Source organism: Mastigoproctus giganteus, chromosome 3, assembly GCF_048544385.1.
Source record: "Mastigoproctus giganteus isolate SK-2022 chromosome 3, ASM4854438v1, whole genome shotgun sequence".
Classification (NCBI taxonomy): Eukaryota; Metazoa; Arthropoda; class Arachnida; order Uropygi; family Thelyphonidae; genus Mastigoproctus; species Mastigoproctus giganteus.
The window spans coordinates 170,038,552-170,054,665 of NC_143577.1; the positions used below are offsets into that span (position 1 = coordinate 170,038,552).

The 16,114-nt window shown below is 36.6% G+C and overlaps 1 protein-coding gene across 1 annotated transcript in view; it reads right to left on the reverse strand.

Moving 5' to 3' along the window:
* Window positions 1-12,455, reverse strand: part of LOC150088404 (QRFP-like peptide receptor) — a 268,536-nt gene extending 256,081 nt beyond the window's left edge. Inside the window, exon 1 of the mRNA XM_090370148.1 lies at window positions 11,992-12,455. Within this exon, the coding sequence (XP_090226274.1) occupies window positions 11,992-12,455 (464 nt within the window). The remainder of the gene's footprint in view (window positions 1-11,991) is intronic.
* Window positions 12,456-16,114: the final 3,659 nt, after the last annotated feature.

The following is a 16,114-nucleotide window of genomic DNA, read 5'->3' on the forward strand; positions in this document are numbered from 1 at the left end:
CGATATCATATCCTGTTGCACTAGCAGGTCGGTTAACCGTAATGCCATTAACCTTTCAAGGATTTTACCAAGGTTTGCCAAAAGAGCGATAGGGCGATATGATTTAGGTTCAGTTAGTGGCTTCCCAGGTTTTCTAACTAACTTCAATAATGCAATCTTCCACTGCGTTGGAAACAGCCCTTCTGTTAGACATTTGTTAAACATTAATAAAAGGATATTAGGTAACGACTTAGAACCTCGTTATAAATATATTCTCGACTAGATCAATTCCAGAACATTTTGTGAGATTAAGCTTCTTCAAAACTCTTGTAAGTTCTTCCATCGTAAACTCAGCAGTATTTTCTCTAGCTACACAGAGCTGATTATCTCTACGTATACCAGTTTGATACTCAGTATCTTCCTGAGGATCGTCAGTTGGAAATAACTTACTTAAAATTATGTCAACAGAGTCCTTCCAACCAATAGCCTCACTGATATCCGTGGTTACAGTATTAAATACTTCCCCATACCTGAATTTGTCACGTGACAGTTTATACAGTAAACCCCACGGGTTAGAATTTCCCGATTCTTTCACAAAAAGTGTCCATGTCGCCCGTTTCTGATCAGCTATCTTCCTACTGTAGTTGTTTTTTAACGACATACTCATCGTGCAGCCTTGCAACCTCGGAGGGGGACTACTGTCTGTGGCGTTGATACTGTCTTCTAGCCCTGTTTACTGCTCGCCTTAGTACTGTTAACTCTGAAGTCCAAGGACAGGATTTCGATCTAGCAACTTTCTTCTTACCAGCCTTGTACGCTGCTCTTATAATTGAATCCTGTATAAATACAGCAAGAGAGTCAGCCGAAGATTTTATTATCTGACGTTGCCTTATCATAGAGAAGTCCATAAGAATTGATGAATCGAATGCAGACCAATCAATTGTTTTCAGTGAAAACCGAACAAACCCAGGCACTCGATGTTGACTAACTAAAGTTGTAACAGTTTTTACATAAAAGGAGATAACTCTATGGTCACTAGATCTCCAGTCAGAGATGACTCGCCAATCATAGATGTAGTGTCGTAGGCCAGAAGTTACTATAGTTACACAATGTTGGACTGCCCCATAGGTCCAGAGAATGTGGCCGGCTGATTGGATATATTCATCACATAAATTGTGATTAAATATAAATTCTTCAAGTAGACGACCTCTCCCATCTGTTGTAGAACTATGCCATAGACTTGATTTAGCATTTGCATCAGTAGTGATTATTACGTGATTAGGCTTCAACATAAATAGTGCATGTTCTAGGTAATCCAAGGAGCTATTAAAATCCATTGATGGAGGACAATATAATGAAATAAGATAAAATTGCAATGTTTTTGTTGCAATCATCACGCATGTGGCACATTGATTACACAACCCGTGTATCACCACAACATCTAAATCGTTATTGGTTACCACGATTCCTGATTTGGGCTCTTGTACAGGCTGCACAACTCTTGCACTAAGATATCCCAGTATCTTAAAGCTTGGTTCCGATTGAACCCTGGCCCAATACGGTTCTTGTACGGATACTGTATCAATCAAGTTCTCCTCCATTGATTAAAATCTGCATTTTAATCAATGGAGGAGATTGATTTTGGTTCCTGAAGAACCAAGAACTCTATCCACCTCAGAATCAATTTGCACTGTATTCGCAGCTTCCGACAGTTCTGCCAGTTCTAAAGCTCTTTTATATTCGCAGCAGTTGAGATCTTTAATAGAACGCTGGAAGTTTCTTTTGCGCCTTTTACAATTTATACAACAAGGGGATTCCTCTTTATTCGGGCATTCTGTGTAGACATGGCCACTCTGGGCACAATGCCCACAAGATGAAGATGTGTGGGTACAGTACTGAGCCGTATGTCCGTATCCCAAGCATAAAAAAACACTTGGTAACAATAGTAAATGGCCGATGTCTATGCGAGCTTACAGGCCAAGAAAATCCTGTCCATAGTTGAGATACATTTATAAAGTCGAAGGGTAAAACTGATTACCCAGTGAACATTCAATGAAGATCTCGATCTTGTTGTAAATCTGAAAGTAGTTTCCTTTTTGACTTTCTTCTAGTGATAATCCATTGTCACTAAGATTTTTATTGTATAATTCCTCAACAATGCCTTCTTTACTTAAATCCTTAAGTATGTCGTATATCACGACTGCTGGATTGTCTTTCTTGAGAACTCCTGTAGATATGCCCGCAGAGGACACGGAGTCTGAAGTAGATATGCTAACTAGGTCAGACTTGGAAGCAGTTTCTAGCACTACGCCTTTGTTACGCGCTAATCTCAAGGATTTTATTTTTACATTCTTGAACTCTGACTTTCAAGTATTAGATACTAAATTTTTTACGTCGACACTAGTTTTCAGATTACTGTTTTCAAAAGCTCGTAATATTATGACATTTTCACTCGATCCTACTGATTTTTCCTTCACCGAAGTTGCTCCACGGGCAGCGTCAGCATATGATCTCATAGAGGAGGCAACCTGCGACTGTGTTCCCTCATACACTGCTGTATTTATTTCAGCAGTTTGATAAACTGATTGCTGGGTATGATCCATTTTATTAATATTCCGCACTGAAAAAGTTTCTACAATTTATCTAAAAAGTTGGCCCGGATTTCGATTTCTTTATTAGTAGCTCTTAATCTCTCATTATCAATTAAGAGAGCTGTAATGACAGTCTCAAGATTTGACCATTTTTCCATAATTATATCTTTAGCCTTTTTGGGAACTTTGTTGGTCTCCCCCATGAGGACGCTCATTACATCTTTTGTCATATTGGATATCTTGTCATGCATGAAATATGGATCCTGTGATTTATCCAGAATTTCTGTCTTGTCATTTTCTCCAGAGCTTACAGAAGTTCCAATTCCTTGAGTTGAAACGGAACATTCACTATTAGGGTTTTCTTGAGTTGACTGCGATAACGTTTCCTGATTCGGCTTTGGAGAACTGCTAACTCCTACCCTTTGAGCTAGTTACAGGTTTTCTTAATGAATTAATCTTTCCTTCCATGTTAGATCTCATATTTCTCAATTAGATATATTATTAATCATGTTATTCTTTAAAAATAGCAGTTAAAGGGGGGAAAAAGTATTAAATACAGTGGATTCCGGTTATTTGGGCCACCGGTTAATCGGGGCAGCCGTTTATTTGGGGCAAATCTTAAAAAACAAAAACCAATGGAGAAAATAACCAGGGTTTACTTCGCTTAATTGGGACAAAATGCCGTTTAATCGGGGCAGGAGACCTCAGCACTGGAGATTACCCTACGATTGTCTCCGACCGTACCACGTAGTTCGGTCGGATTTCTGGAGGTCACAACCATAAAACAATAAAAACAATTAGCAGCCACCTGTTTATTGGGCTTTTCTGTTAGTGCAATCTATCTTAAACGGACAGTAAACTCGATCTTATTGAATTTGCGATAATACCGGCAGCTGGAATTCTGTGGGTTATTATGGTAAAATGTGTTTACACTTCCATGGAATCTTCAATCATAAAAAAAATAATTTTCAGAATCTTCTCTTCATTCCTATTTTTAAAGCTTCCTAATTTGTTACTCCGTTCTCACTTGCGCGTGTTGTGTTACTTGCAATTTGTGTGTGCCCTGTTCTTTGTTATTGATTGCTTATCTTTTTACTGTTTTAAATTTCAGCCCCCACCAACAAATGTCAGTGAACAGAAATGTCAACTAGTTTAGTTAGTATGTACATATTACAGTACGTATTAATTATTCCGATTTTCACGTATCATTTAATTTTTTAATTGGTAAGGTAATAAAGGGTAAATTTGTGCTTAATATATCTTTGCTTTTATAGCCTGTGGATAATATTCCTCCTATTTTCGCTAATTAGAATCGCTGTTTAATAAAATTAAAATTCAATTCACAAACGTGATCATAATGACCGGCGCTTACTGCACATCGTATAGTGAACGGCACTTTACTATTTTGAGGTCGTCGTAACGTGATTTGATTGTACAGTGAACTAATTGTAAAGGGGGGGTGGGGAGTAAATTGTATTTTTAACTATTCGTGAAACTTCGGATAATTGGGGCAGCCGCTTAATCGGGCCAAAATGCACTAGTCCCGATGTGTCCCAAATAACCGGAATCGACTGTATAAGGTCTGGTAGTGACTCAGCTGTTTACACACAAACTGTAATTATTTAGTCCCGTGGGACAATAATGATCAGGGGAACTGCGCTCTCCCGTTGCCGAGGGCAATGAGTTCCGAGAAAACAGTGCTCAGTCCAGTACTTCGAGCAGGCGACAAGAAGTTTATTCAATTAGCAACCAATGACAGCGAACGCCTTTAACTCCGAACAAAGACTCTTGTGTCGACCATGATGTTCATATTAAAAATACAAAATACTTATCTATGCAGATGAATCCATCGAAGTCACGAACGTGGGCAGCCAGAACATCACTTTATAATAGTCTGAAGACGAGAAAATATTATGCTTGCAGCTTTAATTATCCAGTAAAGGCAAAAACTCGGGAGTATGCAAAAGACACCAGCACACAGTAAACGCCACCTAACGGAATCTTAAACTACCTGGAAACCTTCCGTCTGATCAACGATCGCCAGTATGGATCCACTGGTGATGTTCTAGCTTGTTATCCATTTATGGACTAATTCAATGGAAAGGTTCGGTGAAACACAAGTAGTTGCTCTTGACGATCTCAAAGGCTTTTGATCGTGTTTGGCATAAAGGTCTTCTAAACAAGCTTCCATCTTATGGTTTGCCAACTGTTTTTAGTAATTGGTTATCCAGTTTTCTCTCTGATCGCTCACTGAGGGTGATGGTAGATGGCTCTGTCTTCTAACTTGTCCACTAATGCTGGTGTCCCCCAAGGTTCAGTTCTTTCCCCACTCTTTTTCTCTTGTATATTATTGACCTTCTTCCATTGACTGGAAATCCTATGCATAGTTTTGCCGATGATAGCAGATTGTATTCCACTTTCCATTTTGAGAAACCTTGTCCTGCTCAATCAGCTTCAACTTCTCGAAAATCTGCTACCAATTCCTTAAATGCCGATCTTCAGGTAATTCTCCAGTGGGGCAAAGACAACTTAGTTGATTTCAACACTTCTAAAACTCAGTCTTGTCTTATCGTAGCCTAGTGGTCAGGCGCGCGGGTGCATAAGTACATGTGCCTTGAGTGACCGGGGTTGAAGCCCGTGACTGCTGAATACGGTGCTGTTTCTTGTATTCTGTGTATCTTGTGAACTCCTCTGACCGTTTGGTCGTCCCGGAGTATAAACAAAAATTTATTTTTTATATCTCGCAAAAATGATTCTTCTGCTCCTATGCTTATCTTTAGTGACACTCCGATTTCTAGGCAAAATGATATACAGTGAACCTTCCCTTTAATGGACAGCCATGGGGAACGAAAATGTGTCCCGTTAGAGAGAAGTGTCCGCTAACAAGAAGTCTGAGGGAGAAAAAAAAAAAGAAAAATCGTTAAACGTTTAATGTAAAATTAAATTAAAATATATACAGATTTTGAACAATATTTTTGTAAATAATATACATACAATTGTGTTATGCATATTATGACTTTATCTTAAGAAAAATGCATACAGTAATCACTTATTTTCTTCCGGCTGATAATTTTGTTTTCAACATTTGTTTGGGGTGAAGAAACCATCGAAAGTCCTTCAGTATCTTCTTCAGCGGCGAAAAACATTTTTAAACGATTGATTTGTATGAGCGCTTCTTCTATTTTCATCGGTGGTTCGTCGTTAATGTTCTTCGACAGAATGACCTCCTTCCATTTCTTCATCCTCATGAGGAACTTCTTGAAAAATGTCGTTGATATCTAGAGCACAAATCTTCTGTAGTGAGATTTGAGTCTTTGTAGCCAGGGTCACTTGTAGCGGAAGTATCGTACATTATCAATAGATGTTGAAGTTCTTGTTCTTCTTGGTGCTCCACATTGCTGTTCACAACTTCAATTTTTGCGTTTGAGAAGCCAGACTTTACAAAACAGTTCACGACAGTTTGTTTTCTAATTGCGTTTACTGAAGAGGAAATCCATTGAATCGCATCTAGGATGCTGATTTTCTTTGCAAGGTCACTCGCACATGTTACATCGTTCATGTTTGCAATGAGATGTCTTAAAGCACGTTTTCTGTAGTGAAGTTTAAATTTTTTTATTATCCCTTGATCCAAGGGCTGACACTCTGCAGATGTGTTTGGTGGCAGAAAAATGATTTGAATGTTGGACAATTCAATGTGCGGGTGAGATGCAGCATTATCCATGAAAAGAATAATTTTTCTGTTTTGACGCATCATGTTTTGGTTAAGGTGACTTATCCATTCGCTCATGATATCTCGTGTCATACACGCTTTTTTATTAGACTTCCAGTCAACATCCAAAAGAGTCAACTTTATGCCCTTGAAACAACGAGGATTTTGTGGGTTTCCTATAACAAGAGGTTGTTCAAAGTCTCCCAGCATATTTGTACACAATAGTACAGTCAAGCGTTCCTTAGAAATTTTTCCGCCCTGGCACTTCTCGTTTTTTAGACTCGCTGTTTTTTCAGGAAGAGCTTTAAAAACAACCCTGTTTCGTCACGGTTGTAAATATCCTTAGCTTCAAAATCACGACATAAATCTTCCAATTTGACGGTCCACTCTGTTACAACCTCAGTATCAACAGATCCACCTTCACCACTTACGGTTTTCCAAGAAATTTTATGCCGAGTTTTGAACTTGTCTAGCCATCCCACAGAAGCTTTGAACTCATTTACTCCCATAGATTTCGCAATCTCCAAAGCCTTTTTCCTAATAATAGGCCCATTAATGGGAATTTTTTTAGCACGTGCGCGACAAATTTGAAGTCTAACAGTTTTCGGGAATGATTTTTGACCCTGATCATTTACGTGTTGCCAAAATTGTTTGAGCAGTTCATTTTTTTTCTTTAGGATGTCGCTTACCTGCGTCTTCTCGATTTTGAATTTTACAGCGAGATTGCGAACACTTTGTTTTGCCGATCATACGCATTAATGAGTTAGACTTTATCTTTTAAAGTTAAATGTTTACGAGAAGACATTGTGCACTTCACACGACACTGAAAAGACGAAAGGCCGACCATATTCCCCCCTCCCTGCACACACCGAATTCATCAGAAGTTTTACACGTGCCTTAAAATTCTTGAAAAAGGGTTTAGAACCGCGACGTAAACCTTGATAAAATTCAGAGAATCGGAAATAGAAAATAAACACACGATTGAGGCAATACATGGAAGAAACGGTCCTAGAAAAAGGGCCGTGAGCTCGCCCGCTGTCCGTTATGGGGAGATCAAATTAAGTACTAATCTAAACGTAACAGTGCAGATTACCTGTCCGCGTCCGTTACAGAGAATGGCCGCTAGACAGAAGCTGCAAACACGTTAAAACCAAGGGAGGTGAGTTAGGGAATTTGAAAATGTCCGTTAACGAGAGGTGTCCGTTAGGAGACGTTTCACTGTATCTCTTTTGGGGATTACCCTGACTTCTAATCTCTCTTGGCACAAGCACATATTGCTTCCTCTGCATCTAAAAAAACTTGGTTTTCTCTTTCGCTCTCAGCGTTACTTTTCTTCCAAACAGCTGCTCACTCTGTATAAATCGCAAATCCGCCATGCCATGGAATATTGTTCCCACATCTGGGGTGATGCCCCCAGAACCTCTCTCAGGTTTCTTGATTCCACTCAGAAGAGGGCAGTTAGGTTAATTAATGATTCATCTCTAACAGAGTCTCTCCACTCGCTTTCTCATAGACGTACTGTTTCTGCTGCATGCCTCTTCTACAGATACTTCCATGGGCACTGCTCTTCTGAATTGGCTTCTATAATTCCCGCTCTCTCTTTCAAAACGGTCCAAATACGTGCCGCCAACATCCATTTCCTGTCCAACTTCAAACCCACAGAACCAACTTTTCATTTATTCATTCAACTGCCGTTTTCTGGAATAACCTTCCTTTGTACGTATTTCCTGAAAATTACAATCTACAGAAGTTAAGTCCAATGTCAACAAATGTCTTTTTTCGTCTTCTCAACCTCCAAACCAAGCACTGTACTAAGTACTATAGGTACTAATACCTCTCGTTTTTGGGGTTTACATAAAGAGAAAAAAAAAACACACACACAAAAGAAACACTTTAGGATCAGTTAATACAGCGAAAATTCCAAATCTGGCAACACTGAGTTCAGATATTTGCCGGATCTTCAAATTCACAGATTGAGTGTTCGCATTAAATTCTCACAAATTAAGTCAAAAATACGGAAACTCGCGTTACAATGTAATACAAATCCCTACATCTAGAGAAATAGCATTCAGTACGTGAAAAAGATATCATACTGTACAACGAAAAATAATTTATTCTTTCAAATATACCGTACAGTTGAACAAATGCTAAAATTCTCATACAACTGATTCACTAAAGCCCCACTGCCGAATTTCTTTAAATACTAGAAAATTGGTTTCGAAAGCGTGTATAAACAAGGCTTTAGAAAATCGCTTAAGAATTCTCTTAGAATTGAAGCATTATCTCCCGGCTTATATCGAGCGCCATCGGCTTTCCGTTCTTTATCTCAAAACTAGAATTGTCTCTTTTCCCCCACCCGCATTTCCATTTAATAAATGGCGTGTAAGAAGCCTAATGGAAATCACTTTTATTCTACCTAGCTCCTATGAAGTATATGAATATTTCTCAACCTGAGGCCTCCAAATTCTATTCTAGACAGTTTTAACTCTACTTCATGAACATATTTTTCAAATAATAAAATTTCTTGAAATATAGTACTTCAGTTTTATTCTGATACACATAAACATGTCTAGGTGATAGTACACTAATAAAAATGACAAACTAACCTAACAGAACTTAAAAAAAAAAAAAAAACACGGTAATGGCACAAACCACGTTGGTTGTCTGCTGTTATCCGCGCTATCTAAAGTTCGTTGTGAAATTCGTAACCTACTCAGTTCGGCGTATTTCAATAATTAGGATCTAATTATAAATTAGAAGGCATTTACAGATCATTTCGGCCGACCATTGATCAGCATGAGCCTCTCAGGTAAACCAGCTGCTAGTTCGAACCCGAACTGTGACGGGAAAATCTGGCTGCCCTTAATACAAAATGTATGTAGCCACGATGAATACGTAAATTTCGGCCGTCTCAAGAATAAACCGAAATTTATTTTATTTAAATAAAATTTATATACAAAAAGCTTAAAAATAATTTCGCTTTAGAAAAACTTCATGTTTGTCTACTTATACCTGTTTAACTATCTGTTGCAGTGACTAATGTATGCCCTAAATGACAAGTCAGATATTATATATTTACTATATTTGATTAAGGACGCAGAAGGCCACCTGAAAGGCAGATTATTCAGACAAATTGCTAAATCTTAAGGAAAACTAGTACAGCAAAAACCCACAAGAATACATAATACTTCTATCAGTGAATTAATTCTGTATTTTGGAAATTTTTCTATTAAAAGCTTCTTAAACTAGAACTTTATACCAAAAAAGTGGCTTTACAGCCCTAAGTATTTTAAAAAAACTTTAAGCTGATTTAGTTTCCATAATTCAGATAGGCTAATATCGAAAATTATTATTATTTTTTTTTTTTCATATCACATTTACACATAAGAAATTTACAAAGGAGTCAAAAAATTAGAAAAATGAAATTATGGTATTTTAACAATGAACTTTTTTTTTTTTTTGTATCACATTAAAAATATTAATACATAACTATGCTTTTGTTTAAAAGCAATAAAAAAATTACAAAAGCAGAAGTTGTGAAATAAATATACATAGTCGTTCTCACTTTTTTTTTTGAAATCTGACGTATTGCAACCTAGCTAATTTAGCTCATGGGATATACAGATCATGCTGTGCCCTTAAAATTTGAATTTCACGAATAAATAAAATAATTTATTTTGCCCCTAGCAAAAATGTGCCTCCGCACCCCTCGTGTGCCCAAAGCAGTCATACATCATGCTAATCAAAGAAATTGATACTTTCAATTTCTTTGATACATTGTGAAACTGTTCCCCATTTTCATCAGTAATGGCTCCCCGGATCTTTGTTAGAAATGAGGTTTTAAACTCATAAGTAACATATTTGAATATGTCGAGTAAACTGTTGGCAGTATGCTGGACTTTTTTTTTTTTTTTATTTCCTGAAAATTTGTTATATAACATCCTTAAATAACAAATTCCTTTCAACTCTTCATCAGAGCCGGTTTTAGAATTCACTTAACCCTTGGTGCGAGAATTGTGTTTAGGGGAAAAAAAAGGACAGTAAGGAGGGGTTCTCCTTTGGATTGAGATGGGTTCGAATTGTTGCAATTTGGAACCCTTTTTATTGTAGTGTCCGGGTGCATGCATCCCCTCCCCTTATTCCCAAGGATGGGTCTAACTTTCATTGTACTTTTTCCACTATTCATCAGTAGTCAATTTCCTTATCTTGAAGAGCCACAAAAATCCCTTTAAGTTTCTCTTCTAAAAGAGTAGGAAATTTACCGCAGATTTTCGAGAAATCTTCTAGGCTTTTATGAACTGCCTTCTTGAAGCACAAACTTATATAAGTGGATTTAACAAGACTTTCAGCCAACGATCAGTATAATCGAAAACTGGCATCGGGTTGACTACGTGGCCACTGCATATTCAACGTTAACTTCGTGGTCTTCTGTCCCATTCGCACAAAAAAAAACGAGAAATCGATCAGACATGCCAAACCGGCTACCATTAATCAGTTTTTTTTTTTTTTGCCAGAAAAAAAATTTCCTGGCCAAAAAAAAAAAAAAAAATAAACTGTATTATGCGACATTGAGTGTGTTAAATACAGGCGAACGGCATGCAGCTCTCAAGTATCATCTTTCACAGGTTAATTGTTAAATTTGTATGAAAATAGTGGTAAATGTATGTCATCATTGTGATGAACTGTTTAGATTTCTTTTGGATGAATCGATAAGCAATGCCTTTCACTTGTTTCATAAACAAAAGTTACTGGCTTGTTTATTAATTCTTACAATAAATCAGTGAACTGCCTTGATAAAAACATGGGATGAACTTTTTATTCCTCGAAATTTCTATAACTCTAAAACGGCTTTCCTAGGAAAAGCTATTAAATTAAAGAATGTTAGTTTGAAAATACATGGCATCTTTACTATTGCCATCAGAATCAAAAGTAGATGAAACTATAAGATACATTCGTAAAATACAATAGATATTTTAGGACTAGGAGGTCCGAATACGAAATTTCACATTATACGAGCAAAAATATATGTAAGAAAATAAAATTTTCTTACCTTTTTGTTCCGTTGTCCGAGTTCTTCCAGTCAAATGTTATAACCTGTGCGGAACCCATAACACCCATGATTTGGCATGATCCCAAAGTCTACTCCCAAAATGCGCGTAATACTTGATCAAAAGTTGTCAAACGCTGGCGAGCTGCGTTACGATATCATTACCATTTCACGAATTCTGTAATGTTTTTAATTTGGTTTCTCTACATCGAATTTACCAAAAAAAAAAAAAGAAAATATATGGTGTATTTACACGACTTCTTGCTGTCATAATGTCCTGCGAAATTAAAGAAAATTCATAAGAAAAATGTTAACAAGCAACCAAACGCCATTACAGAAATAACACATCCACTTATATATGCTGCAGTGATTTTTAGAATGATCTCTGCTGACTGAGATCGTGTCAGCTAACGTAACTCTTGCGTCGTAGTTGTTCAAGGGAAATCTGTAACCAGTGGTTTACAACACCTAAAGCTGTATGAAAAATCTGTACGTGATAGCGAAAATGTCATGGTTTTTTTTGGAATTCGCGTGCTGGAATTGCTATACAGCAGTTAAAATAATTAAGACAATATAACCATCGCAGACCTGTATTGTCATCGGTGGTTTGCAATTATGCTAAATGCATCTACGTGTATAAACAACGAAAATATATTTCAACTTACCTTTCTAAACAAGTAGCAACGAGGGTTAGCACACTAGCAAATACAAAGATAGTTTGTAGGTATAACATTGCCGTACATAAGCCATCGCTGAGCACACCCCAGTGGGCTGGGGCTGTCAGTTCCATAAGCTTAACGGGTAACACGAAAGCTCCAACCATGAAATCACATATAGCAAGATTAACGATATAGTAGTTTACTGTTGTGTGCATTTTACGATTAGAAAACACTGTATAACAAACCATGGCATTACCACACAGAGCTAACAGCATCACTATGAAATACATTACGATAAAGGTTACACAAACGGCAGGAATTTGAGTGAAATCTGGATATGGACTATCTTCTTCGCTATTCCTTTCGGAAAAGTTATCACATCTTGTTTTCCACACAATAGTCTGCTCTCTACCGAACGTGAACTCTGTGCAAATAAATCCAAATTCATCAAATGTTGTATTTTCCTTCATTATCTGCTGTTGCACATGTACCGAATCAAATATTGTTGAGCTTGAATAAGCGCTTTTTTCCGAGTATTTATTTTATTTTGTCTAATTATAATTTTATTTTCGTGGCATAAGGAAGATTGTCGCTGACGGTTGTCATCGTGCGCTTGCTGGATTTTTCTGCTTAAACTTGGATAGCATTCGCACTGGGTAGGTAACGTCCGTGATTTTGACGCGACACTGAACGCATCGCATTGTGAGCGAAGTGTCTTCGATCTGAGAAACAGGTGATGTAACAGAAGCATGCGCCCTAGCAGGATTAGAAAGTTACGCAAGTAAAGAAGTGATGTTGGTGGGAAGTAGCTTAAATATACGTAGTTCAGTTGAACTCTTCGAGTTAAATGGTTTGCATTAATTTTTTTCCCTCCTAAATCATCCATTACGTGTCAGAAAAGAGAAACATATCTTGTTTATCGTGCCTGTTCTCTCAATAATTCCATTTGCAGAACTCGAATAAGTTGGCAGCTGAGGATTCCTCTAAATAAATGCTTATAACACGAAGCCATAAATGCTACTTAACTGAATGAGTACCACTGTTTTCAATCGTGCTATTCGATATTGGTAAGCGTAAATTAATTTTGAAATCTAATTCAAAGATAATTGCTACCTTTGTTAGTACTAATGACAGTACTTCATTTCTCTTTTGATTGAATGAATGCCTTATGTTTTACTGAAACTCTTCGGCTTCTCTGATAGTGTTTATTTGTTATATCAAAAGAAACTCGATTCTGTATGACCGAAGGAATATTATAGCATGAATTTAATTATCACTGAGCTCTTTTGGAAGCTCACGATAAGTGTGGGGGTGGGTGGGGGGGGGGGTGCGCGTGCAATGGGAGTTGATTCCTTGAAGAACATTCTAGATACATTATTTGTCAATGTACATTTTTGTTTTTCTTTCTTTTTATATTTTAATATTTACAGTGTTAGTTTTTGGTTACTTTGTAGTGATTACAATCTTGTTAAGACTAATTTCAGGGATAAAACGGTAATTAATCTTTTTAGATTAATAATCTTATTATTAATCACCTTAAAGGATGCTCTTTACTTATCTGAAAAGAGAATAGTACCCGTCTTAAAAATTTCATCATCGATATAGTATAGTGATTTCTCCACTCCATGTATCGGAGGGATCCTTGGATTCGCCACATAGAGAAATCTAGGTTAGACTCCCATCAAAAAGTATTCTTATTTTTTCTTTCGGGTTATATCTCACCGGCTGCAATCGAAGGGCCAGGGTTTCCTGAATTATTTCGGGATTTTTCAGCATGTAATCGACCTGTAAACACTTCTGCAGATATAATGCACCTGCATAATTTAGCCCAAGATGTCGATTGCTGTTAAACCACCAAATTTAATAGATAAAAATTTCACTTTTTTAAAATTCGAAATAAATAAATACCAATGATACTAAAAACACTCACCACTGAAGTTTATAATTTTTATATAAACTTGCTTGCCAAAACGTCCAAAATTTCAATAACTTTTCAATACAGTGTGTACAATTGAAGACAACTAGAGATGGTCGAACAAGACAGAGGCAGGGCTCCCACTCCTGGGTTTTTCCACCCAGATCTGGGTTTTTTGATTGTCATCTGGGTTGATAGGTTTTTTTCACAAAAATATCTCATTATCTGGGTTTTTTCGGTAATTTTTAATTTTAAGTCAAAATTTATTTTTATTTCTTGTAAATACAATACAATTTAATACATTTAATAACAGTTTACAATTTTCTTAATTTTATATTCTAATCATAATTTGTAATATCTCAAGTGCTTGTACAAAATACTACAAATGTAAAAGGATTTCAAAGTTTTCGCAGGGTTCTACACTATGAAATTATGCTTACATGTTCATACATGATCGTGCTACTAACATGTATGTGCAGCCTATTGAGCAGGCGGAAGGCGGTCTTTACTGCACAGTCTTTTGTGATCGTTCGTGGTATTATTGCATTATTTGGGGTGATTTTTACATTTATGTGTATACTACATACAGTGATATAATAAATTTAAATTGTAGTGACTATTTCTATTTTATGTTAATGGATTAGTGATTTATTTTTTATTTTATAGAACATTTTAAATAAGATAATTGCTAATTAGCCATACCCACAAATTGCCCACAATGTCTGAAACTTGTTCCCCACAGAGAAAGATGAGTAAGCATTAGTAGAGGCATTTGATGCAAGAAAGCAAGCTTATGCAGCATCAGCCAAAAAAAAAAAAACCCACTTCACTCCTCTGTTCGTTCAAAATACCTGTCCAGCTGAGCCTTAAACTTATTTAGGCTATCAACCTCCACCACAAGGGATGGAAGTCTGTTCCACCAACCAACCACCCGCTGGCTAAAGGCAAATTTCTGCACGCTATCCTACATCTGTCTTTCCTCAATTTGAATTTATGCCCTCTCAGGTGATTCCTCTGAGCTAGAGGAAGAATCCTATCAGCATTGAGCATGCTTAAACCATTCAAGGCTTTATACACCTCTATCAGATCACCTCGCTGGTGCCTAGTCTCCAGACACTGTAATTTGCAAAACTTAAGCCTTTCTTCGTAAGAAGAAAGGCTTATGTTTTGCGTAAACGGTGGTATACTCAAAATTTTAGAAATGAATGGTTAGAAGATCTGGAATTAAAGGATTGGTTGAAAGAAGACAGTAATGAAAAAGATGCGTCTTACTGTATTTGTTGTGATATGAAATTAAAGAATGCCAATAAATCGATGTTACTAGCGCATAAAAATACAGTTAAACATAAAAAAAAAAAAAAGTGCAAATATTGCTAAGACAAGTTCAATGTTAGACACGTTCTTCACAAAACGTAAACCTACGAGAATGAAGACGTAGCAAAGGCAGAGTTAACAATTGCTGCACTCATTTCTGAGCATAATGTTCCATTTGCGCAATGTGATCACCTTATCGAAGCATGTAAGAAAGCATTTCATAATAGCAATATTGCAAAACAAGTTCAGATGAAGGCGACTAAAGTCTCTTATCTTATACAAGATGGCATAGCCTATCATGAAAAAATATACATTTCTAACATATGCAGAAACAACAAGTTTTCAATGATAATAGATGAAAGTACAGATTTATCTTTATCACAAGTTTTAGCTGTTGTTGTTAGATATTTTGATATTCAAAAACTTGATGTTGTAGATGTGTTACTTGACACTGTTTGTGTTGAAAATGGTATTTCAGAAGGGCTTTATCAAGCTGTAAAAGATCTTTTCATAGAAAAAAAACATTCAAATAAGTAATCTCGTTGGCTTTGATAGTGATAATCGTGCCACTATGATGAGTACTAAGAGTGGGTTCCAGTCATTGCTAAAAAAGATGTACCATCAGTATTTATAATGGATGTGTTTGCCATTCTTTTGCATTATGCGCTAGTCATTCAGTCAAGGTACTACCATCATATCTAGAAATATTTATAAAAGATATCTCTTGTTATTTTTCCCGTAGTAGTAAAAGATTAAACGAGTTCAAAATTATTCAAGATGTTGTAGATACTGCTAAGCATAAAATCCCCAAATTAGCACAAACACGTTGGTTATCCCGTGGCAATGTAATAAAAATTATTATTGAGCAGTGGGATGCGTTAGTTTATTTTCAGTCTCAAT